General features: G+C 36.6%; 1 protein-coding gene across 1 annotated transcript; it reads right to left on the bottom strand.

Moving 5' to 3' along the window:
- On the bottom strand, positions 1–26,790 carry LOC306858391 (fibroblast growth factor receptor substrate 2-like). Its single transcript, XM_079398910.1, has 7 exons — positions 26,406–26,790; positions 6,658–6,748; positions 6,334–6,425; positions 5,081–5,267; positions 4,566–4,703; positions 4,327–4,490; positions 1–3,610 (listed from the first exon to the last, which is right to left on the bottom strand). The coding sequence occupies exons 3-7, from the start codon at positions 6,397–6,399 to the stop codon at positions 2,711–2,713; spliced, it is 1,455 nt and encodes a 484-aa protein (XP_079255036.1). The 5' UTR covers positions 6,400–6,425; positions 6,658–6,748; positions 26,406–26,790; the 3' UTR covers positions 1–2,710.

Genomic DNA, 26,790 nt, shown 5'->3' with positions numbered 1-26,790 from the left:
CGCCATGCTACAAAAATAGAGTTGGCACCGATGGCAGGGGATGTAATGGTGTACATATCACAAAATACACAATATTCTTTTTTTTTTTTTTTAAATACAAACATTTTACTAAACTGATATCAATACCCAATATATCAAATGCAAATATCAAAACTAGTTTCAGTACAACGTCCATAATTGTGAAATACTCGCATAGGAATGTAACCGCGCGTGCACACACGCTCACACACACACACACACACGCACGCTCACACACACACACACCTGAAAGATCCCGACAATCATTCAATTCCTCAGATTTGGTAAATAATCTTGATTTTTATACTTATTTCATTTGTTTCTAAACCTACCAAGTGTTGTTTTGTACATGTGAACATTCCTATATTTGCACACTCTCTCAAAAAGGTAGAAAATAACAATGCAACTCGAGCATAAGATAAACTTTACAATAGAAACTTTACATAAACCGGCTGTCTAGATCAGTCCGCCTGCTCCACACGGCGTAAACAGATTTGTGTTCTGTTTGAAAACCCTTCCGAACACTGGAGCGTGTGCAGACGAGCAATACAATCACATTTGCCGCTAAGACACACGTTTGCAGCACCGCAAACATCATCCAACTCCTTCTGAAAGCACGTGAGGACCTGAAGCTCGCGGGATGATTCTATTCTCGATCTTTACAACACTGATGTGTTTGAGAAATACGCGAAGAAAACAGGCCTGCTCGCACACACCTCATAGAGTTAGCAATACATTAGTGTTTGGAAGGGATGCACTGATTCAGTGTCTGATAGATATTTTATTATGGCCAATATTATGTATATACATGTATAAGTATGCTTTTCATGTCAAATTCGATTTCTTTCATGTGTAATAACACTATAGTTTTAGTATATTTGCAACCTGTTATGTAAAATATATTTTTTTAAACAGTGTAGGCTATTTATTTATTTATTAAATTTTATTTTAAGACATCTGTTTAAGTTGGGGGATAAATAAGCCCTGATTTTATCCACTTCCAGTACAGGCTGATAATATTGTCCATTACCGATATAGTCACAGATACACAGTGCATCATTAATATTATTAACTGTACAGTTTCTACACCTGAAGACCCCTTTAAACCACTTGTAGCACCAAATGCTCATCAAATATCAGGGTTTCTTAGCAACGGAGAGGCGTGCGAAAGAAAAGAGCTGTTCTGAGACGCACTGGAGTTCACCTCGGCGTGTGTGTTTGGTCGACAGACGCGAGCGTACAGCTGAAAACACTCCTCTGGGATCACGCTAGCAGAAGGGCTGTGGAGGGAGAGCGAGCGTTTAAAGTGACGGCAGTGTACCATGTGATTCTAGAATACCGTAGTGAGCATCTTTTATTGCTCTCAAGTGCAAAATGAGTGACTTACATTGACGCAGTAACCACAAGAAAGACGCATCTCGAACACTTCCATATTTGTGAAATAGAGAGTAAAACATCACAGCATTGGTGAATGAGGTCTACTAAACCATCGTAGTATTTCCTCATCTGTACCTGTTTGACTTGACCATTTCAGACCTGCGTTTCCCGCCACAGATGGCGCATGTCGCGCGAATAAATGCAGATCAGTGCACTTGTAAAGTACAAAAAAAATTCCTTATACATGTATATATGTATATATATATACATACACATGATTGAATCTCACAAAACGTGTCACTTCTAGGTCATAATTCACTCCAAATAAAAAATAATTATGAACACATTTTGCATAACAAAACTGAAGTTTCTTAGTGTTTGAAAAACCTTACAATTGTTTTTGAAGAATTCTCTTCTGCTCACCAAGGCTGCATTTAATTGATCAAAAATACAGTAAAAACAGTAATATTGTGAAATATTATTACTACTTGAAATAACTGTTTACCATGTGATTATATGTATATTTATTTCTGTGATCAAAGCTGTATTTTCAGCATCATTACTCCAGTCTTCAGTGCCACATGATCCTTCAGAAATCATTCTAATATACTGATTTGCTGCTCAAGAAACATTTCTGATTATTATCAATGTTGAAAACAGATGTGCTGCCCAATATTTTTGTGAAACTGACATACTTTCATTCAAAAGTTTGGAGTAAAAAAAAAAAAAATACTAATAATGCTTTTATTTAGCAATGATGCATTAAATTGATGAAAATTTCATAATGTTAGAAAATATTTCTATTTCAAACAAATACTGTTCTTTTCAACTTTCTATTCATTAAAGAATTGTGAAAAATAAATGTATCATGGTTTCCACAAACATTTTAAGCAGCAAAAACTGTTTTTCGAACATTGATAATAATATGAGCTATTACTAATAACTGAGCATCAATATTGACTGATAATAATTGAGCAGAAAATCAGTATATTAGAGTGATTTCTGAATGATCATGTGACACTGAAGACTGGAGAAATTATGCTGAAAATTCAGCTTTGATCACAGAAATCAATTAAATTAACATTCACATAGAAAACAGTCATTTAAAATTGTAATAATATTTCAAATTTTTCCTCTATTTTTGTTCAAATGAATGCAGCTTTGGTGAGACGGGTGAAAAATCATAAATATTTAGAGTTTGCATGTATAAAACAGGCTTAGATTGGACTATAATAATTTATGTCTTCATATTCAGTAGTGAAATGTGACCTAGACGTGTTTTGGGAGATCAACTCCTGCGTTCTGGCTGCTCGGGTCACATGGGCAGGTCGGTACTGTTGTGTCGTGTTTTCCTGGATGTGCCGTCGTCCCGTGGCTGTGCTTTCTGCAGGCTGGACATGGCGGCGGTGCGCTCGATGTCGATGATGGCGTACAGCTCCGTCCGGCGTGTGGGGGTGGGCGGCAGGGGCGTGGTGGGCGTTTTGGGGGTGTGCGGCCCGCTGGAGTCTGACACTTTGTCCATTTCCACCTCAATGTAGTTGAGCTGGCTGAGCCTGCGGAGGTCGAAGTTAAATACGGTAGGCTGAGTGCTGTGGAGTTTGTGTGCGCTGAGCGGCACCGTGACGTTCTCCGTGTTCACGTAGTTGTGATCGAGGGAGTGGAAGCCGTTCAGAGACGTCGATTTGAGGTCCTCCTCGTCCTCCGCCTCGCTGTTGGGTTTGCGGGTCTCCCAAACGGGCGGTAGCGCCGGCAGGTTCTCGTAGTTGAGCAGCGCGGTCCGCCGCTGGGCTGAGTTGTTAGCGTTGTGAGCGTCTGGGAGCGGAACAGGAGGTCTGTTGCGTCTCGCTCCGGATCCGCCGTTAAGAGTCTCGTGTGGCGTCTCCTTGCGCTCGTCGCTGTCGTAGCCCGTGTCGCAGTCTGTGCCGCCGTTTACAGTTTTTGCGGGAGAAGCGGCGTCAGTACTTAGGCCCACTGCTCCCATGTTTTGCTCACCCAGCTCTCCCTGTGTCTCCTTGAGCAGCATCTGTCTCTGTACAGGCGTAGGGCCTAAAACAAACATCACGGCCTCCGGCTCCAGAAGCACACGTGGCTCCAGCTCATTGGGCGACGCTGGGGCTGCGCTCTCTGGATTGGACGCCCGGCGCTCTAGAGGGGTGTGGCCAGCGCCACAACGGGTCTCCTCTTGTAGACCCGTTGTGTTGACGTAAGTGTGCACCTGCACAGACATCGGCCATCAAAAACAGAAAAAGATGTACTAGAGTTTTATGGTTTCTTATGAAATATGATAATGAAATCGAATATGAAATCTGCTGCCAAAATGGCATTAAATTAGCCACACTCCAATCAATCAATAATAAATTCATATTATACTTAATACTTAAAATATAAAAAAAAACCTTTACTACTGAAATACAAAAAACGTAATACTTAAAATATACATATAAAATATACAATCATTTATTTTTCTAAATATTTATTATTATAAAATATAAAACAATAACAATTATATTAGTTTTATATTTTTTTTAATTCATGTGTGTGTGAACAAACACACACACACACACACACACACACACAGAGAATGCGTCTATATATAATATTATATTGTTAATGTTTTATATCTTTATTTTTAAATATGAATATAAATATTTGAATATATATATATATATATACACACACACACACACACACACATTTATAAAATATATAATACTTAAATATTTTTTTAATGACAATAAAACATGATCAATTATTTTTTTAAATATCTTAATGTTATTTATTTGTTTACATTCATTCATTCATACATAAATTTATACATATACAAATTCATAAAATATAAATATATTAAAAAGATTATAATTGATAATGTTTTATTACATCATTAGTTATATCATATCATATTAGTTAAGTATTAGCGTGTGTGTTGCGTACCATCTCGTCGTTGAGCAGCAGTGGGTGTGTGGACTCCTCCCCTACTGACGGTAACCGAGTGCTGCCCACTGAAGGGTGACGGCTGGACGGCCGCGAGGAGGCGTCGCCGAATGATGGGTAGCGGCCGATCCCGTTGGCTACCGTAGGGACGGAGTAACCAGAAGCTGCAGAGAGAGCGGTGGAGGGGTCAGTGAGAGCCTCCAGTGAGCGTGAGCACTGGAGTGTGTGTGTGTTCTTACTGGTGGGAGTGTGAGGCGTCACTGGAAGCGCGGGCTCCAGCACTGGCTCCTCTACCACACTGATGCTGTTGTTGTGCATGATGTCCTGCAGCATGTTAAAGATCTCCTCGGCCCGCACACACTTGAATGCAAATATCCCTGAGAGGAGAAGAGTGAAGTATGAATGTGAATGACAACCATATCTGTGTCAAAAACAGTGGATCCCATCAGTGGATCCGTCTATGAGCAGATATATTAGGCATCCGCTGACAGATCCACTGATAGACATGGCTCTCAAACACTGGCGCGTGCTTCAGTGTGAGCCATGCTCGGTCAAGAGCATGAAGTGATAATCATTGTAGCCAATCACAGACATTTCTTTTGAGCACATGAACACAGCGGTCAATCAACGGTGTTTAAGAATCTGCTCAGCAGCGCTCAAATTGTAGCGGGAAATGCTGGTATCATCTCATCTCGTCTCACCGAAGTCGGTACTTTTTGACACCCCTATCTGGTACAGAGTGAGCGAGTCTCACCTTGACCGGTTTGGCAGCGCCGGCCGCTCTCAAAGGAGAAGAGGTTGGAGTCATAGCCATAGCGACGCAGGCAGAGGTAGGGCCACTTCACAGCGTCTCGTTTGCGTGTGTGCAGAATCAGCTCTTCCTCCGTCAACTCCATCACACCCGAGCCCAGCTCATTACCGTCATCATCCACGTTTATCACCTACACACACACACACACACACATCAGCATCTGCACACCTCTGAACACAGCTTAAAAGAGATGGTATGAATTTTTAAAAATAATTTTTGTCAGACACATACACGACCAGTCAAAACTTTAGACTACATTTTTGTTCTTGAGCTAAAAGTCTGTTGATTCTACTTAAATGCCTTAATTTCTTAAGACAAAACTGTATACACACACAAACACACACACACAGTGTGTGTGTGAATATAAATATATATTTTTATATTACTGAATGATAAATCATTATTCATATTATAAATATAATTAATCTAATATGAAACAAAAATTACAAGTTTATATATATATATATTTTATATTATTAAATGTTAAATCATTTATTAGTTTGAAATAATATAATCTACTAATATAATCTAGCTTCTACTTAAATGTTTATTACATTCTGTTTAAATTCTACTTATATAAAATACACAAAATGTATATAACTGATTGTGGAACGTCGTTTTAAATCTTTTTATATATTTTAAATCAGTGGCTGTCAACTCCAGTCCTCGGGACTCACTGCTCTGCACGTTTTTATGTCTCCCTGATTTAATGCACCTGATTCAGATCATCAGCTCATTAAGAGAGAGATCCATGAACTGAACCCAGCGTGTCAAACAAGAGACATACAAAATGTGCTGAGCACTGGGTCCTGAGGACTGGAGTTGAGAACCTCTGTTTTAAATAATTATATTGATTACATGATAAACTATTTTTTATTATAATTCTATAAAATATATTATATAATTTAGATATAATAATAAAAAATATAATATATAATTATTTTGTTTTTTTTTAAAGAAAAGATTGAGTTTTGAGGGTTTTTACTACATAATTCCCATATTTCAAGTTATTATTATTATTTCTAAGTTCCACATTTTATGATGACTTGTCTAAACTTAAAACGTTTGCCTGCAGTTTTTTGCCTGCACTTTTAATAGCACTTAATAATGTGTTAGGCCAGAGATATGAGAACTTCTGTCTCTCTTCACTGCAGTCTGTGTGACAGACAGACAGCATTAGATCGAGAGATGCTCACCTTGAATTTGTTGTGATGGTTGTCAGGGATGATCTCTTTATCGGGACAGCTACAGCAGCTCCCCATGGTGCCTTTAACACACCATCGGACCCCTGCACAAAAGATATGAGGGATGACAATATGGAAGAAACAAATGAGATGGGGAAGTACAGAGGAGAGAAAGTAACACTTCAGAAACATCAGACAGTCGTGTGTTTGCTAGGCTGTTTATTTAGAGATTGATATCATCTTAAAGCCAAAAAATCCACCCAGCCCTATCCGTGCCCCATTTCTTTAGATGTGTGTTTGCTCTGATGGTCCAGCAGAGAGCGCTGCAGTGCTCACCTACATCCAGCCATCAATGATTCTGCTCGTCTCGACACAGGCATGCGTCACAGATCAACATCACACCTCCAGCGGGACAGAGAGCCACTTCCTGTGGACCAAAACACACACAAAACAAACTTAGAGACTCATTTTGTTGCATATTTTAAACCACGTTTCCACTGAATAGATGAGAAATTATATAAATATATATCTATATCTATATATCAGAATATTAGAATGAGCTTTATTGGCCAAGTATGTTTACACATACAAGGAATTTGTTGTAGTGACAGAAGCTCCACAGTGCAACAGAAAGACAGTAACAGGACAGGACACAGGTAATAAAAACAAAATAACAAAAAATAGCCAATAACCAATGTACAAAGAAAAAAAAAAACACAATATATGGTCCCACTTTATATTAGGTGGCCTTAACTACTATGCACTTACATTTAAATTAATCATTTGATGCAATGCACTTATTGTGTACATACATGTTTTTACATTGTACTTAAATTTTTAAAAATACCATTATGTAGTTACATCTGTAATTAATTTCTGTAATTACATTTATAATTAAACTGTTGACCCATCCCTTACACCTTAAGCCACCCTTAAACCTACCCATACCACCAAACCTGTCCCTAACCTTACCTGTATCCCACCTCAATAGCAGCAAAAGTGTTTTGCAAGACAATATGGCCACAATAAGTACATTGTACTTATTTTATGTTAGTACATAGTAGTTAAGGCCACCTAATATAAAGTGTGACCCAATATATAATATAGACAACTATGTATGTACAGGTCAATAAAAGTGGCCTTTTATTGTGGCCAGCCTAAGGCTCACCTGTGCAATAATAATGCTGTCTAATCAGCATCTTGATATGCTACACCTGTGAGGTGGATGGATTATCTCGGCAAAGGAGAAGTGCTCACTAACACAGATTTAGACAGATTTGTGAACAATATTTGAGAGAAATAGGCCTTTTGTGTACATAGAAAAAGTCTTAGATCTTTGAGTTCAGCTCATGAAAAATGGGGGTAAAAACAAAAGTGTTGCGTTTATAATTTTGTTCAGTGTAATTAGGCTCGCATGGTTCATCAGATGCGTTTCTTGGGAGGTTTTCACTTATGAAATGTTGCATTCAAAAACTGCTGGACTAAATGCAATTCCATCTTTAAAAAATGCCTAAAAAGCCATAATCAGTGATGAAAAATTGCTCCGATATACCAAAACTAGGGTTGTAACGGTATGAGATTTTCACGGTATGATAATAGTCTCAGAAAATATCACGGTTTCACGGTATATATTAAACAATAATTCTTATCAGTAACAATGACTCTTAAAAGAATAATAACAAGTTATTTGAGTGTACAAATCCTTTATTGCAACAAACTTGAAATCATTTTAATGAAAGTAAGCCTCCCTTCTGAGGAAAAAAGTTTTTTTTTTTTAGACTAAAAAAAATTACAAAATAAAGCCATAAGCCTTATGTATATCTATATCACACTTTAACATTTTAATTAATGTTTTAAAATGAAAATTTAACAACTTTTATTTTTGGCAAAGTGCTGCACAACAGAGGTATTCTAGGTTAAAACATAGACAAACATGATATTCCTTAAAAATAATGTTTAAATAAATTAATTATTATAAAGAATATTATTATTGTTGTCATAACATTTAAGTACATTGTACAATGCTAATTTATTTCTGTCAGGACTTCAAGTTAAATTGAACTTATTTTGACGGGTTGTAGCAGATCTTTGAGTTTAGTGTATCTGACAATGGTTTTTCTCAAATAAAACTGGTTTTCTCTCAGAGCAGCTCATGTTTATGTAGACGCTGAAAACACCATGAGTGTCATGCATGCATACTTCAGTTTGTAGTAGATAAAACGGCGCCACTCATATCTACTTTTGATTTATCCATCCATCAGACTGCGCGTTTTAAGTGACAACCTCGCTAACGTTATACTGTAAATCCCATGTTCACGACTGCACCGGGATTCCCTCTGCATCACGGAAATTATACGGCCTTATAACGTGTTATAAATGCGGCATACCTTTATCTGCACGGAGGGATGTGTCCGCGAATATGAGCAAACATGTTGGATGTATTGCCTGCTTTTGCAGCCACTTTGCGTCCAAATTTTTTGCAAATTGTTTTCGTCCTCAAGGACAACTCCACGTTCGTGTTTTTTTTTTTTATATCCAAAGTATTCCCATACTGCAAATTTAAACTTTTTTGGCGGGGGATGGAGATTAGATACAATCTCTCTCTCTGTTATTTCAGCAGAGTGAAGCAGCCGAAATAAATTGCATTATTATATATTTTTTTTTTTTCATTAATTTTTTTTAAAACCATAGATATGCAAATGTTTACGTGTACATTCAAACCACGATAGACCTTCATACCGGTATATAGTTACAACCCTAACCAAAACTACTAGTATTCCTGTCTAAGTTAATGTTTAGCATAAAAAACATGCCTGTTGTGGCTCAACCTTTATTTTGAATAGCAGCAAAAATGGCAACAGATGATGTTAAATATGAATCTGCAGCATGACCTGCAGCTCAGTTCATTATGGCCACTCTTGAGGATGAAACGTGAATAATTCATGAGCTCCAGTAAAGCTGCTCTAGTTTACAGCTCATCTTCCTGCAGGAAACAAACTCTCAGATATCAGACGTTACACATGCTAAAAATGATTTACTACACCACACACACGCTGGACAGCATGTTACACATCACTCCTCCTTTAAGTGAAATGATCAGTTAGCAGCAGCGCTCCGTTTGTATTCTATATTTAATGAGTGAAGGATGTAGGGCGCAGCGTGGAGGGAATTTCACAGGAAATGTGTCCAACCTGTGCAGGTATGAGGTCATGTGACCACAGCCCACATCCTGCTCGCATTCCATCAGTTTAACATTCATCAACCAGAACAACTCATGCAAAAATTATGTTCACTTGTTCAAATCAGAACTTTCAAAGCCATCAGCCATGTGTGAAGCTGCACAACTGACAATGAGATTTTAAGTGAATAACATTCAGGCAATACATTTCATTCAAAGCTATTAGTGGAAAAAAAGCACACACATTGTATGAACTACTTTTGTAATGGTATAAATATTTCATAAATATATTTTAATTATATAACATTTTATATATACACACATACACTCTACACATTATTTTATATTTTATTTTATGCATTATACAGTTAATAAATATTATTGCTATACATTTAAAGATGTATTTTTTAAGTTAAATTTTGCGTGTATTTAATATTTTATAAATATATTTTGAATTATTTTATTTAAATTTAGTGTGTGTGTGTATATATATATATATATATATCTTTTAAAGGGGTCATCAGATGCCCATTTTCCCCAAGTTGATATGATTTAGGATCTTACTGAAAAGTCTATAACATACTAAAAATGTATCAATGGTAGTGTAAAAAACACCCTTTTTACCCTGTCAAAATCAGCTCTGTTTTCAGCAAGCTGTTTTTTTAGTCCATGTTGCTTTAAATGCTAATGAGCTCTGCTGCCGCTGCCCCTGCCCCTCTCTTCCATGGGGTGACGAGCAGACTGTAAACTTCAGCCGTGAAACTGGCTAACTGGCACATTATTAAGAAAGGCGATTTGCAAAGATTTATAAAAAACCCTTGTACTCACTGCTTCTGTAGCTGAGGCTGGATCACGAATGATTTGCGCGAACAGACGCATTTAGGCAGATCGGGGATTGGCTCATTCACTTCAAAACGAAAGTAACGTTAATCCACTGCATCTTCAGCAGCTCAGATGTCAGGAGTAAATGACGACTGCTTTATTCATTATTACATCCAACAACAAAACACTTCCATCGCTTAAACGGAGACATCTTGTCTTCCCCTGCACCGGAGGCGGACAGCTCTCAGCTCACTCAGGGCGGGTCTAAGGTAAGACGACTTGTCAATCAACTATCGTGGGTGGAGCCTTCGCAGAACTACGTCAGTTTTTTTATCAGTATAGGATGGATGTGTACACACACGTCCAACACAAATTTGTTCAAACAACTTAAAGTGAATTTAGCATCCGATTACCCCTTTAAAATAAATATTTTATAAATATTTCAAACATATATATATATATATATACTAGTGCTGGGCAACGATTAATCGCGATTAATCGCATCCAAAATAAAAGTTTGTGTGTATATAATATATGTATGTGTACTGTGTATATTTATTATGTATATGTAAATATACACACATTCATGTATATATTTAAGAAAAAAATAGATTGTTTATATTAAATATATATATATATATAATATAAATTATATGAATATAATTATATACATGTAAATATTTTCTAAATATATACTGTATGTGTGTGTATTTATATATACATAATAAATATACACAGTACACACATATATATTATTTACACAGAAACTTTTATTTTGGTTGTGATTAATCGCGATTAACTGTTGCCCAGCACTAATATATACATATATATATATATATATATATATATATATATATATATATATATATATATATATATACACACACACACACACGCGTATTTATTTTATACATAATACAATTATTAAATATTAATACTATATATTTAAAATTGTTATTTTTGTTTAATATTTATTAATGTTTATTAAATGTATATGTATGCATTTTGAAAAATATACAAATAATATAAAATAATAGTTCAGGATGTGAGCTCAGAATACATTTAATAACGATTAATTTAATAAAATATGTGTGCACTGCATGAGCAGCTCACGTTTGAAATTAAGTTTGAAATAATTTTTTGTATTAATCTTGTAATATTTTTATTTTTCTTTAATACCCAATTATTTTACAGTGAAATATCACAATAGAAATATTTCTTATTTTAATATTTTTATTGGAGAATATTTACAATGGAAATACTTAAGTCTTTATACTTCAACATTTCATTAATTCAGTGTGTTATTTGCCATTTCTTTGTAATTGTTTGTGAAATTTACTAGCAATTCCTGAGTGAAAATTCAGGTTAGATTGATAATGAAATTAACTCAAAACACCCAGGACAAAGTCATCAAACGCATGAGGTCAGAGCGCAGACCGTCATCTCAGCCGGATTAGCAGCGATCAGTCAGCGGCTCACAGAGATTCACTCATTCCTACTGCATGTTTGGGCAATTATCACCCCACGTAACGAGGACGGTCATGACAAGCCTTCAATACCCCGCTAAACCATGAGCCTGAGTCATATTACAGCAGCAATCTCAGCTCACAAATGTTACGCGGCAGAAGACGAGCCGCAGCTTTGAGAGCTCATTATCACGGCGCTACCTTTACCTGTCTGAGTGTTTGAACATACAGGTTTGCTTGCAAATATGTTTGTTGCTGAATGCAACCAATGAGGATCACACAATGGAAAGATGTTGAGTTGTTTGTTTATTCTCACTGTTTAAACTGCAAGCAAACTCAACTAAAGCATGAGCTCTTATGCCGTGATGCTAGAAACATACTCACTGAATCGACATATTAATGCAGATGTTCTTCAAATGTTAACAAAATCAAAATCATAATCATTTGGTTTCAATATATTTGGTTTATATCAAGTAATACTTTGATCATAAAAGCCTAAATCAATTATTATTAGGGATGCACGATTAATTGAAATAAACCCAGCATTGCTTTATAACTTAGAGCGCAAAATATTTATTTTTAAGTAAATATTTGCGCTGCATGTTTCAGAGTGAAGCACTGTTGTTTTACACATGAGCAGCTCATTATATTTGTACTTTAAAATAAAATTATTATTTTTCTTAAATACTAAATTTTCTATTTTAGTGAAATTTTACAATATAAATTTTTGGTATTTCCATTCAGTAATAACAACAATACGTATAATAAATTATATGAATTTTATTATTAATAATAATTTTTCATTTTATTATTATTAAATAAATATTTGCACTACATACTCATGATGTTTGAAAATGAAGAAATTAAGACTAAATTAGTATTGTATATTTTGCATTTAAATGTAAATGAGTTTCTGTATTAATATTGTAATATTTTTATTTAATATTCAGTTATTTTACACTGAAACATCACAATAGAACTGTCTTATTTTAATATTTTTATTTTAAGTAATAGTAGCATTAAAATAATAATATAAAATATAATAATTAGTAATAACAATAATAATACTTTTTTTCTCTTCACCTTATTATTATTGTTTTATAGTCATATTGCTATGTAATCTCAAAATTTAAGACCAAATTGTGCAGCCCTACAAATAAGCACAGCAAACCTGGAGATTATTTTTCGTTTTAAATTGCAATTAAAAATTTCCCTAAATCGTGCATTAGTCAATGTTTTAAGACCAATCAAGAAAAGCAGGCACATTTAGCATGAAGGGCGAGGGGTCACGAGACATACTACATAGTCGACAAGATGGACGACGAGTCAAACACTTTCACTGAAAACACAGGGGAAGTGCTGTGGGTAGGATTGCACTCCTCTGACTTCATCACCCTCAAACCCACACACACCCTATACTCGTGTGTGTGTGTGTGTTGAAAGCGTTCAATGACTAAAGCCACTGTGTCTCTCCCCCGCACAATGTTCACATTCCATGGGGCACAGGGTGTGGAAAATGAGGTAGATTTTTTCGTCCGCAAAAATGCCTTTCTATCTGTCTGTCTGTCTTGATGTGGGACTCACCCACTCCTCCTTCACTGCTGCTGCAGAGGCTTGTCACACGCCGGCCAATCTGTGACTCACTGCGTTTGCATTCTGGGAATGGTGTGGGGTCACTGGAGCACTCGAGTCTTATTCTGCATTCGTAAAGAATTCTAATAGTATAAACAGCACGCTGGAAAGAATGAGTCAGGAGACGCTCTTAGCCAGCACTTTAGAGCTCGTATTAGCAGCCGTGTGAAGCAGTCGCATGCAGTTTGCTTCAGCGTCTTGCCAATTTGCTCGTTACTCGCGGTCCATCGCATAAATTAATACGTACAGCTCTGACAGGTAACTGAACTGTAGCTTCTTTATTATTTACAGCTTCACAAATTCCAGCATAACTACATCTATTTATATCTGCTGAATAAATAAAAGGGCATTCAGAAGAAAAAAATGAGGCTACATAACTATTCTGCAGAGAAAAGACTGGCTTTTAGTGTCTAGGCCGCATGTGCTGGTTTCCAGGGTGTTGCTTTCTGGTTCAAAGTTATGCTGAGTGGTTTTTACCATGTTTCGAGACATCAAAATCAAATAATCAAATCAAATCTGTGATTGAATTAAATAAATATATGCACTGCATTTTTCAGAGTGAAGCGTGGCTGTGTGTTCATTTACACGCAAGCAGCTCATAAGTGTCTCGGTTCCCATCCCGGTCCATACTACTTCACACACGATTCCCAAATGTGTAATTACTAGAAACGTTAATAAACTGGCTGTTGTCAACAACAGAAAATCTTTAAGGACTCCCTGTGATGTTTTAATTATTTATTTTAATTTATTTATTTTATTTCCAAATAATAGCTCCATGGTTTGACATTTGAAAAAAGAAATTAAGATATTAGTATTAGCATATAATAACTATTTCTAATGAAATACAAATTTTTTATTTAAATTATATTACAATAACAACACAATTTCTTTTGTATTTAAATTTTTTGTATCTTTATTTCATTCTTTATCCATTATATTTTATTTAATATTTATTTATATTATTTAATATTTAGTAGTATATTAGTAATTATATATTAGTATTTTAATTTTAGTTATATTTTAAAGTAAAATATATGCTATGTGTGAGTGTAACTATATATACACATAATAAATATACACAGTACACACACACATTATGTAAATTAAAAGTTTTATTTTGGATGTGATTAATTGCAATTAATCGTTTGACAGCACTAGTTGTGTTGTAAAATGATTTTTTTAAATACTCTATATTTTAACATTGCAGAACAATAAAAAAAACCTAAAACAATTTTTGTTTTTGCTAAATTGTGCAGCTCTAAAAAACATTATTAGACATTAATATCTAATAAAAATATTATTGGGGCTAAATTGTGCAGCTTTAAAAAAACCTGGAAACTTGAAAATAATCAATCACATTTTTGGTCTCAATCAATAAACAAATATTATGAATATTATTATTAGTCATATTAATTTATAATCGTGAAGCCCTACTTTAAACACTCTAGATCAGAATAACGCATTTACATTGTATATTTGGCAGATGCATTAATCCAAAGCGACTTTGCATTCAAGGTATGCATTTTATCAGTCCCTGGGAATCGAACCCATGATCGTAGTGTTGCTAGCACTGCGCTCTGCCATTGGAGCTGCAGGAATGCATTAGCGTGGCGCAGGGATGTGCTGTGAGAGTCATGAGTGCAGGATTAGCATGAACTAACCCCACACCTCTGAACACGCATTCCAGCCCTGGGAAAAACATGGCCCAGTAAAATACACATACACTCCTTCCCTTCACACTGGAATGTAAACAGCATTTAACGCTGTCTTTCTTGGGCTTTCTGGTTTGGAAAAATAGGATGCAGAAATCAGTGGCGGCTGCTGGTCTTTCAAAGAGGGGAAGCTCATTTTCGGCCTACATCATAAAAATTGTCCATTTAGTTATACGTAAATTCTGCCATCGTGTGCAGTTTGCTAGCTGGCTAGTTCACCGCCTGGCCTACTGTATGAATGAATGAACAAACGATGTAAAAACATATTAAACTCGATGGAGGAAATGTGGGAATTAGGTTACACTGAAACAAGGAATGTGGTGTATAATTGTGTGAAATGTATAATGAAAATTGGCCAGCAATTTCGCCAAGCAAATATCAAGAAATAGTTGCAGCAGTTTGTCTTTTGACTACACTTGCAAAGTCCACTATGGGACTGAGCTCGAATCAGTGTTGCCAACTTGATGGAAAGTAGCTAAAGCCAGTTTGAGAAGTCGCTAAATGTCGCCAGATGACGTCATGCGCTAATTAGCATATCGCGTCATATTGCCTTTTACATTTGTTTGTCTCTCTGTGCTCATACTGTATTTAGATGTAGCCAAATTCTCAATAAAACTGTTTTCCTTTATATATTTTACTGTTTATGTTGTCAGTCAACGGGATAAATATGAAATAGTGACTGAAACGCAGCCCTTTAAGAATACATAACCAGCTCTCCCTCCCAAGAAGTTAGTCTGCACAAAAATCCTAATTTATTATGGAGCCGTCGTCTGATGAAATCAAATAATACACACAAGATAAGACAAGACAATTCCTGTGCTGTGGTTTCGGCTATAAATTAGATGCATGAAAAATTAGAGAAGCAACATAATATCTATTTGAACTGAACGCGCTGCTCCTCTCAGCCGCTCTCACAGAACAGAGAAAGAGGTGCGTGCGCGCTGACCTCGCGCCGTTGCGGCAGTACCAGCGATCACAGAGACTCACTAAGGTTTGTCAAAGAAGTCGCTAGATTTGTCGCTAGTCTCTTTTGGGGGAAAAGGTCGCTAGGGTGGTCTGAAAAGTCGCTAAGTTGGCAACACTGGCTCGAATAGCTTCAGCATCAGCGACTTTTTATAGGACACAATCGCTGTCAATCAAAAGGAGATGCAGTCTTTCAACAAACCCTCCAATCATGACGCAGAAGCCCGGAGTCCAGCCCCGCCCACTCCTCCATTCACCCCCAGAGACGCTGAGCGTCCGGGGGCGGGACATAATCGCAGCATTTATCCAATGACCGTCTAGTTTTGAAGCACTGAAAAAAACTGTTCAAAGCAGCCCCATTGAAGTCAATGGACGCTGGGCTTCAACAGGCAAATACACTGATGCTACGGGAATATATGAGAAGGAAATGGAGTCACCTGCTATATGTAGCTGATTCTGAACGAACTCATCTCTGAGATGAACGTGTTCTAACGCATTTTTAATCAATAAAATGTTAACACAATAGTACATATTTGACCATAATTTTTTTGACATTATAGGGGAAGCCGAGCTTCCCTTGCAGTCTTAAAGAAATCCCCACTGCCAGAAATGTATGCTTGCTTTAAAGCGTCTGTTCCCGAAGGAGAGCTATAGATATGACAGACAGCTCGTCTCCAACTGGCAATGAATAAGCGCCACGGGCGCGCCCACTCATTAGGACAGAGATTTATTACTACTTTAATGGCTCTGACAGCAAAACCGTCCAGACAGGCATTACACGATGCTGACTGAGAGTAAAAGAGCTGCAGCTCTCACTCAAAACACAGGATAAATCAGATCTATTGATCACAGACTCGTGACAGACTCAGAAATGTGATACATGACTTTCTAAGGTTCTAAATGATCAAAACTCTGCTCTGTTGCACACAATCTACTCAATGGCTTCTGTCGTCTGATTGATAGTTTAGAGTTTTTTTTTATCAAGTCTAAGGTTTAGTGTTATTATACAAATGTCCACCTTCAGCTGGTGCTTCACGTGTCTTCTGGCTGTCAAATCTTGACTGATTTTTATCAAGTAAGCATCAGAATAACTTTAATAAAATTTCCAGATGAACACTTAATTGACTGAAGCAGCTCGGCTTTACTTGATTCTACAACAGTGCGTCTCAAATCTGATGATCAGGATATTTTGAGGAGTATTTGTTTCCAGAAGCTTCACTTTCACTGTTGCTCAATGGAGGAATGATCTTCCCAAGCCTCCAAAACATCTGAGGAGTGTTTATTTCTTTTTTTGGATTGCATTATATTTTTGGATCATTTCAATCTCATCTTACTAAGGCATATTATTGCAGATTTGACCACTGATTTTTAAATCATGTTATGCAAGTATCTGCTATACTGTTATCTCGTTGATTTACATGACAAGCATCAGAATTTGATCATATAAATATCAGCATCTGCACCAAATTGCATATTTTTTGCTCAGTTTAGAGTCTCTGAATAAAACTGAGCTGTTTTTACGTCATATTCTTGCTATATCCGACTATATGAGCCATAAACGCCTGATGGATCAAATATGATACGCAACAAAAGTACATATGCAAACAGTTTATTTGTCTAAAGGTCCAATAAACTGTTTTATTTAAAAATAAATAAATACATATAATACATAGAGAGAGAGAGAGAGAGAGAGAGAGAGAGAGACATCAAAGTGATGAGTCCAATCAAAATCTACTATTTTGGTGCAAATTAACCTAACTAGAAGCCATTCGGTTTGACAGATTACAACATGAACATGTGCTCAACCTCAAAAGCATCAATATAAAAGAAAACACAACCCCCAACAACACTTAATATGAGTTACACAACCCGTCTGTAAAAGCAGCTGAAGCATACTAAACCAACAAGACTTTTTCCTGGTAAAAAAATCTGCAGTTGTGCTGTTAGTGTGTGTAAGAGCAGCTGTGAGTGTGTGTGGGACGGGTGGGAGGTAGAGAGCTCTTCACCAGTGTGTACACTAATATTGTGCTCTCCTGGCATACGAGTGAGAGAGAGGCAACCCAGCGCTCCCAGTATGGCCAGCTGGTGAACGCTGAGCGACTCGCATACTTCAAACCAGCTCCAGAGTTTACTTTAACTCCCACCAGAAACACAGAGAAAGAGAGACGGCGTGTCAGAGCTGGGGAGGAATTTAGCAGATTATTCTTTTAACTCTACTAACTCTGGTGAGAGGGAAAAAAAAGGAGTGTAAATGGACACTTTACTACTAGGCAGAAATATTTACAATATCTGAGTATTCAGAATGGTTCATGTGTATCATTTATTGTATATATTTTATGCTGATTAAAAAAATAATAATTATGAATAAAAAATTGTTACTAGAAATAAAATTATTAGGGCTGCCCCCTAATAGTCGACTAATCGTTAAATTTTTTTTAAAAATTTTATTAGGTCGCTGAAAGCTGAACAGTAGCTCACTGCAGCTCAGATGAAGGCACCGGTGCGCTTGCTCTTAAAATAATATTTTTGGTCATACAGATAAAAGTAATACATCTTTCAAATCTGTAAAGACTCTGTTTATTTGTGTGCACTCACAATACCACGCTTTTGTAAAATAATGAAAGCAAACATGCGCTTTCTGACATCTCGGCCTGTGAACTTGAGCACGAAACTCAGTGTATATCTTTGCCTTACAGACATTAAAAATATATCTATACAGACTGAAATGTCTACTTTCAAACAAACCAATTCAAATGGAAAACAAATATTGTCAGATTATGTAATCCGTATGAAACACGTATACAGGTCTACTGCGGAGATGAAGAGTCAGTGTCGCCGACTTCATCTCTTAAACCGAAAACAAAGAAAGCACTTGTTTATCAGTGAATTATTAAAATGTAAATGCAGTCTCCTTACTGTTTTTCCCTGACACATTCATAATCATTACTTGGCAAGCTTTATGCATGTGCTTGAGCGCTTATTAGATGTAGGCAATTAAAGGCTATGATTTAAATGATTTATTAATAAATGTGCGATAAGTCGACTAATGCTTAAAATGCAAGTCATCCAGAAAAATCCTTAGTCGAGGACAGCCCTAGAAATGATAAGTGTTCCATTAAAAATAACGATTGTCATATTAAAAAAATTATATTAATAACAATAAATCAAATATAATAATAAAATCAAATATAACTAACCAAGGCATCCCATCTCCTTTATTGTAATGTTAATGTCACAAAAACCATTTCAGGTCATATTTCACCCTAAAATAAAATTGTGCATTAAAATAAATAACCTTATATTAAGATCATCAGTTCATTTATTTAGTTTGTTGAATGTAATTAAATCTAATATAGAAACAAATATATACTGTGCATAAATAGAAACCTATTCTAAGACTACTACATTTTTATGTTTTGTTGCATCCTGACATTCTTGTTATTAAAATTTAAACAAATGATTAATTTGTGCACTGCAGTAATGAATTTGAAAAAAAAAAAAGTGAACAAAAAAAATGTATGCAAAAATATTTCTTATGACTTTGGGGTGAAATATGAAGTGGGCATGTTCTTGAAACCTTTGGCAAATTTCATCCTATAAACAGTGTAAATAAATCTAAAACAGGTTTCCAATATAGGGCTATGATGAAATCGTGGAGCCTCCAGTGAAACTGAAATAGTGGCTATTAGCTCTTCACATAGAGTCAGGTCCATAAATATTGGGACATCGACACAATTCTAAAATGTTTGGCTCTATACACCACCACAATGGACTTCAAATTAAACGAACAAGGTGTGCTTTAACTGCAGGCTGTCAGCTTTAATTTGAGGGTATTTACATCCAAATCAGGTGAACGGTGTAGGAATTACAACAGTTTGCATATGTGCCTCCCACTTGTTAAGGGACCAAATGTAATGGGACAACTGACTTCTCAGCTGTTCCATGGCCAGGTGTGTGTTATTCCCTCATTAGCCCAATTACAATGAGCAGATAAAAGTCCAGAGTTAATTTCAAGTGTGCTATTTGCATTTGGAATCTGTTGCTGTCAACTGTCAAGATGAGATCCAAAGAGCTGTCACTATCAGTGAAGCAAGCCATCATTAGGCTGAAAAAACAAAACAAACCCATCAGAGAGATAGCAAAAACATTAGGAGTGGCCAAAACAACTGTTTGGAACATTCTTAAAAAGAAGGAATGCACCGGTGAGCTCAGCAACACCAAAAGACCCGGAAGACCACGGAAAACAACTGTGGTGGATGACCGAAGAATTCTTTCCCTGGTGAGGAAAACACCCTTCACAACAGTTGGCCAGATCAAGAACACTCTCCAGGAGGTAGGTGTATGTGTGTCAAAGTCAACAATCAAGAGAAGACTTCACCAGAGTGAATACAGAGGGTTCACCACAAGATGTAAAGATGTAAAGCCTCAAAAACAGGAAGGCCAGATTAGAGTTTGCCAAACGACATCTAAAAGAACATTCACAGTTCTGGAACAACATCCTATGGACAGATGAGACCAAGATCAACTTGTACCAGAGTGATGGGAAGAGAAGAGTATGGAGAAGGAAAGGAACTGCTCATGATCCTAAGCATACCACCTCATCAGTGAAGCATGGTGGTGGTAGTGTCATGGCGTGGGCATGTATGGCTGCCAGTGGAACTGGTTCTCTTGTATTTATTGATGATGCGACTGCTGACAAAAGCAGCAGGATGAATTCTGAAGGTGTTTCGGGCAATATTATCTGCTCATATTCAGCCAAATGCTTCAGAACTCACTGGACGGCGCTTCACAGTGCAGATGGACAATGACCCAAAGCATACTGCAAAAGCAACCAAAGAGTTTTTGAAGGGAAAGAAGTGGACTGTTATGCAATGGCCAAGTCAATCACCTGACCTGAATCCGATTGAGCATGCATTTCACTTGCTGAAGACAAAACTGAAGGGAAAATGCCCCAAGAACAAGCAGGAACTGAAGACGGTTGCAGTAGAGGCCTGGCAGAGCATCACCAGGGATGAAACCCAGCGTCTGGTGATGTCTATGCGTTCCAGACTTAAGGCTGTAATTGACTGCAAAGGATTTGCAACCAAGTATTAAAAAGTGAAAGTTTGATTTATGATTATTATTCTGTCCCATTACTTTTAGTCCCTTAACAAGTGGGAGGCACATATGCAAACTCTTGTAATTCCTACACTGTTCACCTGATTTGGATGTAAATACCCTCTAATTAAAGCTGACAGTCTGCAGTTAAAGCACATCTTGTTTGTTTCATTTGAAATCCATTGTGGTGGTGTATAGAGCCAAAAATGTTAGAATTGTGTCGATGTCCCAATATTTATGGACCTGACTGTAGCAAACAAGCTTAAGCTTGTGTGGGAGGCGCAAGATCAGAAAGAGAGCAGCCGACCTCACTGCATGATCCTTCTCAACAGAGGACAAGAGAAGGGGGAGGAGATAGAGAAAGTCCATCTGAAATACAGAAATCAAGCACAGGTCAGCTGAGTCAGTGAGGACACAGAGGCCAGCCGCTGACCCGGGAGAGTAAAGCCTGAGAGTCCAGCGGCGGATCTTAAACTCCCACTCTGACATTCCTTAAAGGGACAGTTCACCCAAAAATCAACATTCGCTCATCATTTACTCTACAAACCTGGGTGACTTATGAAAATGTTTTGAGAACCCCAAACAACACAGACCCCATTGATTTTCATTGTACAAAATAACAATAATAATAATAATAATTAAAAAAGATTAAACGTGTTTCAACATTAATTATTTTGTGTTCCAAAGAAGAAATAGTCACTTCATGGCAGCATTATACTTTAATAAAACTTAACATTAAAACAATTAAATAAATAAATAAGCCAAATATTAATCAAACAAATAAACATTAGCTAAAATAAACCATAAAAATACATTCTGAAATAAATAAAAATTAGCTGAAATAAATGTAAAAATATATTTCAGTTAGTTTTCATGGTTTTATCTAAAATTAAGGTTACTTGATATAATTTTTTTAAATCTGAAATAAAATACTAAAAAACCTACTTTATTTCAGCTTTCATGGTTTTTAACTAAAATTAAAACCATTAAAAAAAATCTCCTTACTTGAAATAAAAAAGGTCTTTAATCTTATATTACTAAACGTTTATTTTAGTTATTTGCCAAGGCAACATTTGTCGTTTTCATTTAGTTTAACTTGAAGTACTAAAATAATTAAATAAAAATGAAATAGAAATTTTTAAAATAAACAAAATTACTAAAACTTTCAGTGTAATTAAAGTGAAATCAAAATACAAAAATAAAATCTAATTCAAAATGGTAAAACAGTAATATATGATACTACTGCACTGAAATGGTCAGCATCAGTTAAAAAAAATTCAATTATTAATAGCAGGAACATTTCCAGACAAATTAGTATTTTCATTAATGCATAATACAATATTAACAAAACAGTTATTTGAGTAAATAACTCTTAAAAGGAGCTCAGCTGTGCTCCTCAAACAAAGACGAGGTCCTTTTCGGATAAAATCACAAACTCAAATCAGACTGAAGGCTAAACGCTGAATAGTTCTGGTTGTCCATCGCGACACTGAATGATTCTGATGATGATTCAGCTCAATTCTTCCAGCATGGCTATTATGACGGAGGAATGAAAGAAAAACTGCCGAGCTGCTGTGACTGTTTTCATAAGAGCAGCAAAGCTATTTCACCAAGCCTCTAAAAAGAACTGGATGGCCTTCAGAACGTTTGCTCTATTATCTGCAATTCAACACGGCCTCAAAATCAACACATTTCACATTACAGTGGAAAAAAAACCTTTCTGAAATTAAACGAGCAAGAACACGATTAGCAGATGATAAAACATGGAGAGAGCCACAACATTACATTCTGAATTTGAAGTTCACCCAAAATTGAAAATTTGCTAAAACATTTACTCACCCTCGGGCCATCCAAGATGAGGATTAATTTTTGTTTCTTCATCAGATTTGGTGAAATGTTGCATTGCATCACTTGTTCACCAATGGATGCTCTGCAGTGAATGGGTGCCGTCAGAATGAGAGTCCAAACAGCTGATAAAAACATCACAATAATCCACAAGCAATCCACACCACTCCAGTCCACCAGTTAATGTCTTGAGAAGACTGTTGCTTATAACTAAAAAAAGCCAAGTGAAAAGCCAAGCTCCTGTTGTCCCTCTTATCAAAATTCACCACATATTTGTTTAGAGCTGTTTTGGCTTGTAAACGGTGCTTGATTTGTGCAGATTTTTCTCCTGATTCAGACCAGCAACTTTTTCACTGGAGGAAGCAATATTATGGATAGAAGACTTGTTTGACCTTAAAAACATCTTAATGATGGATTTGTTCCTTACAAATGCACAGCTTTTGGCTTCACAAGATGTTACTTGATGGTCTGGAGTGGTGTGGATTACTTGTGATGTTTTTATCAGCTGTTTGGACTCTCATTCTGACGGCACCCATTCACAGCAGAGCATCCATTGCTGAACAAGTGATAGAATGCTAACTTTCTCCAGATCTTTTCCAGTTGAAGATACAATCATATAGACACCTTGGATAGCTTTCATTTTGGGTGAACTATTCCTTTAAATGCTTTTTTGAAACTGATAAATGAAGTTTACAAGCAATTTCTTAGTAAAAAGTGATTCTACACCAGTGTGCTTAAAAGAACAGAAACCCAAGCCCTAAGGTTTTAAATGCACAAATGAAAGCAAACCTCACACAATATAAGCACACCAAACTGCATGACATTGAGGGTTTTGCATAAATGTATACTTGTATTAATGCAGACAACTTAATGCATTCAAAGCATCTTATCGCTGATAAGAGTACATGGCGCAAAGTGCGTCAGAGAAACCGTCAAATGCAATCATGGGAAACCATAAAGGCAGCTCTGCTGAGTCACTGGGCAAACAGGAGAAACACAGTCACCCTGTCGGCACACAAACAGATTTGAGGGAGTGTGTGTGTAAACGGACCTGTCTTTACTCTGCTTTTTCCACCTGGATTCTGGCATCCATCAGCATGAGGCGGCATTAGTGCCTTCTGCCAAAGCTTTATCCTGTGGGTGGTGATGCTCTCATCATCACACCCACAGCTCCTTCACTTTGTGCAATCATGACTGTGTCTACTGCCTTGATTCAGGTGTGGTGAGCTACAGTGCACCACACCCATTAGAAAAGAGCCTGATGTGTCCTCCGTTGAGTGGAATATCTCCAGTTCTGAACTTTAAAGCAAATCAATACTTACTCCTACACATGCATGGGTCGACTCTATAACCAAATAAATACCCCACCAGACAATGGGAATCTGCTACTGAATCTGTTCAACGTTTAATCACACAGAAAAAGTGAAGGACACACACAAGTGCTGCATCACTGCTGACCGCTGCTTCCCAGAAACGACACATTGTCAGGCTTCAGGCGAGGTTCTCGGAAACACACAAGCCTCGAGGAGCTCAGAGGATCAATGCTGCTGATGACCATTATGAATCACGCCATGTTAGTTATGATTAGGGCTGGGTATCGAGTTCGATACTTTTTAGGCACCGACCGAATTGCCTCGATACCACCGAGTATTGAAAAACGTCTTGTCGTTCGGTACCAAATTTCGATACCTAAGGGGTTAATCTCATTAACGTCAGTGAGCCAATAAGCCTGCAGCACTAGGTGTGTTTGACTAGAAGTGACGCGGTGCTGATTGATCAGTGTTTGACATCCACGAGAGCGTTTCGAAAGGGTAAGGAGCAGTCTGCTCTCTATATCGCTCAGTTTTGCTTACTTGACACAGACTGAAGCTCGCGTGACATTTCAGCATCTGCCGTCTCACTAAATGAGGACATAAACACATGAACAACAGCTCTAGAACTGCTCTGAGAGTCACTTCATGAGCATTTTACCGTTTGATTTGAGTAAAACTTGCATCATATCATATACACACAGAACTGTAAAGGTATTCCCGGAAACCCATCAAAATAAAAGTTTGGTTTAACTTGGAAGACACTGCGGCAGAAATATATTAATATTGTTCAGCAGAGTGTACATACTGCTACTATTAAAATTATTAAAGCTCTTATTTTTTAATTAATGATCACACAACATTTCTTCCATGTTTTAATTTTAATAGTAAAATACTACAACATAGAATTTAATAACAATAAAACATATTGTGAAAGAAAATAAAACGTCCACTTATGAAAGTGGATAAAGATTTTAAATTTCTTGAAGTCTTTAACAACCTAGAATAAATGAATAGAAATGATGATTCTGTCTGAGCTATGCGTTTTAAAACGAGCACGCACTAGTGTAAACTGAAAACTATTTGAGCTTTATTAAAATTATTTGTACTGATTTATTGTGTTGGCTATATTTTGTTCCTTTGTGCAGTGGCTCAGGAGATGAGTCTTTGAGTCTGTATACATGTCAACAAGCTGAAAAAAATAAAACTAAAGTTTTTTGAGATAATGTAATCTTGTTAAAACTGTTTTCATAAAATTGGTATCGGTATCGAACATTTTTTAACAATACCCAGCCCTAGTTATGATACGTGCTGTATTTAGTCAAATTAAGCATGCACTGCCTTGTTTACATTTCCGAAATACTGATAACATGTGATTTAAGGATGCAAATGTCCGTAAATGTGAATGGAGGGACTCAGTTAAGATGTGTCAGTGATCATAATCAGGCTTATACATTAATAAAAATACTCTTGACGACCCTCTGAAAGTCGAACTAGTGAATTATGTGTTTATATTTAAAAACCAAAAATCTGAAATGCCACAAAATGTAACTTTAGTTAACAAACATGGTAAACCAATCCATCAGACCAGTACTATTTGCCATACAATCACCTTTAAATGCATTTAATGCATTGCAATTAATTGTTTTATATTCACACAAAATTAGATCCTCATCACTTATGATAAATACACAAACTAATTTAACTTTAAGAAATACTGTTTATTGTTCTTATATGAATGAAGCACATTATATTTGTAAGCTTTTATCAGGATGTTTTTCTATAGACTATTTTAACTGAACACACACACACACACCAAAGATGTTTGAACACACCGATGTCATACTTTATTACGTCAGAGGAAAAGCAACTTTTAAACTCCGTGTTTGCACCACAATAACATACCAAACGAAGAAAATATGACATGAAACCCAAAGTCTTCGTTGATTTGAATTATATAATAGTTTGCGAAGCTGCTATGCTAATTACCTAGCAAGCTAACAACTAATCACAGCAGAAAAGATTTGATTTATGAAATATGAGGTAAATGAGTACTTACTATAGTCATATCTCCACTGGCTGAGTTTAATAAGTGGATAATTGTGTAGATGAGCGCAGTAAATGTGAGTTTTTCCAGTCAGATGTGTGAAATCTCTTCACGGGACTCATCGCTCGTATCGAACTCCCTCACAGACACCAAAAACAGCCAAACTTTTCCATCTATCCATGTCTCGCAGTCCAGAAATAGGGGAGAAAGGTGGGAAAACGCTTTGAAATGCTATTCCGATGCTGATTGTGAAGTCTGAACAGTTTTCGCAGCGCTTCCAATGGAAATAAACGTGATATTTTGGTGGAGCAGCAGCAGAAAGTGAAGGCGCTCGAGCAGAATCAATGTAAGCTCGCGCAGCTCCGCTCTCGCTCTCCTCCTCAGGCCCGAGAGAGAG

This window comes from Barbus barbus (genome assembly GCF_936440315.1).
Source record: "Barbus barbus genome assembly, chromosome: 39".
Taxonomy (NCBI): Eukaryota; Metazoa; Chordata; class Actinopteri; order Cypriniformes; family Cyprinidae; genus Barbus; species Barbus barbus.
This window is presented reverse-complemented; position numbering and strand designations above follow the sequence as displayed.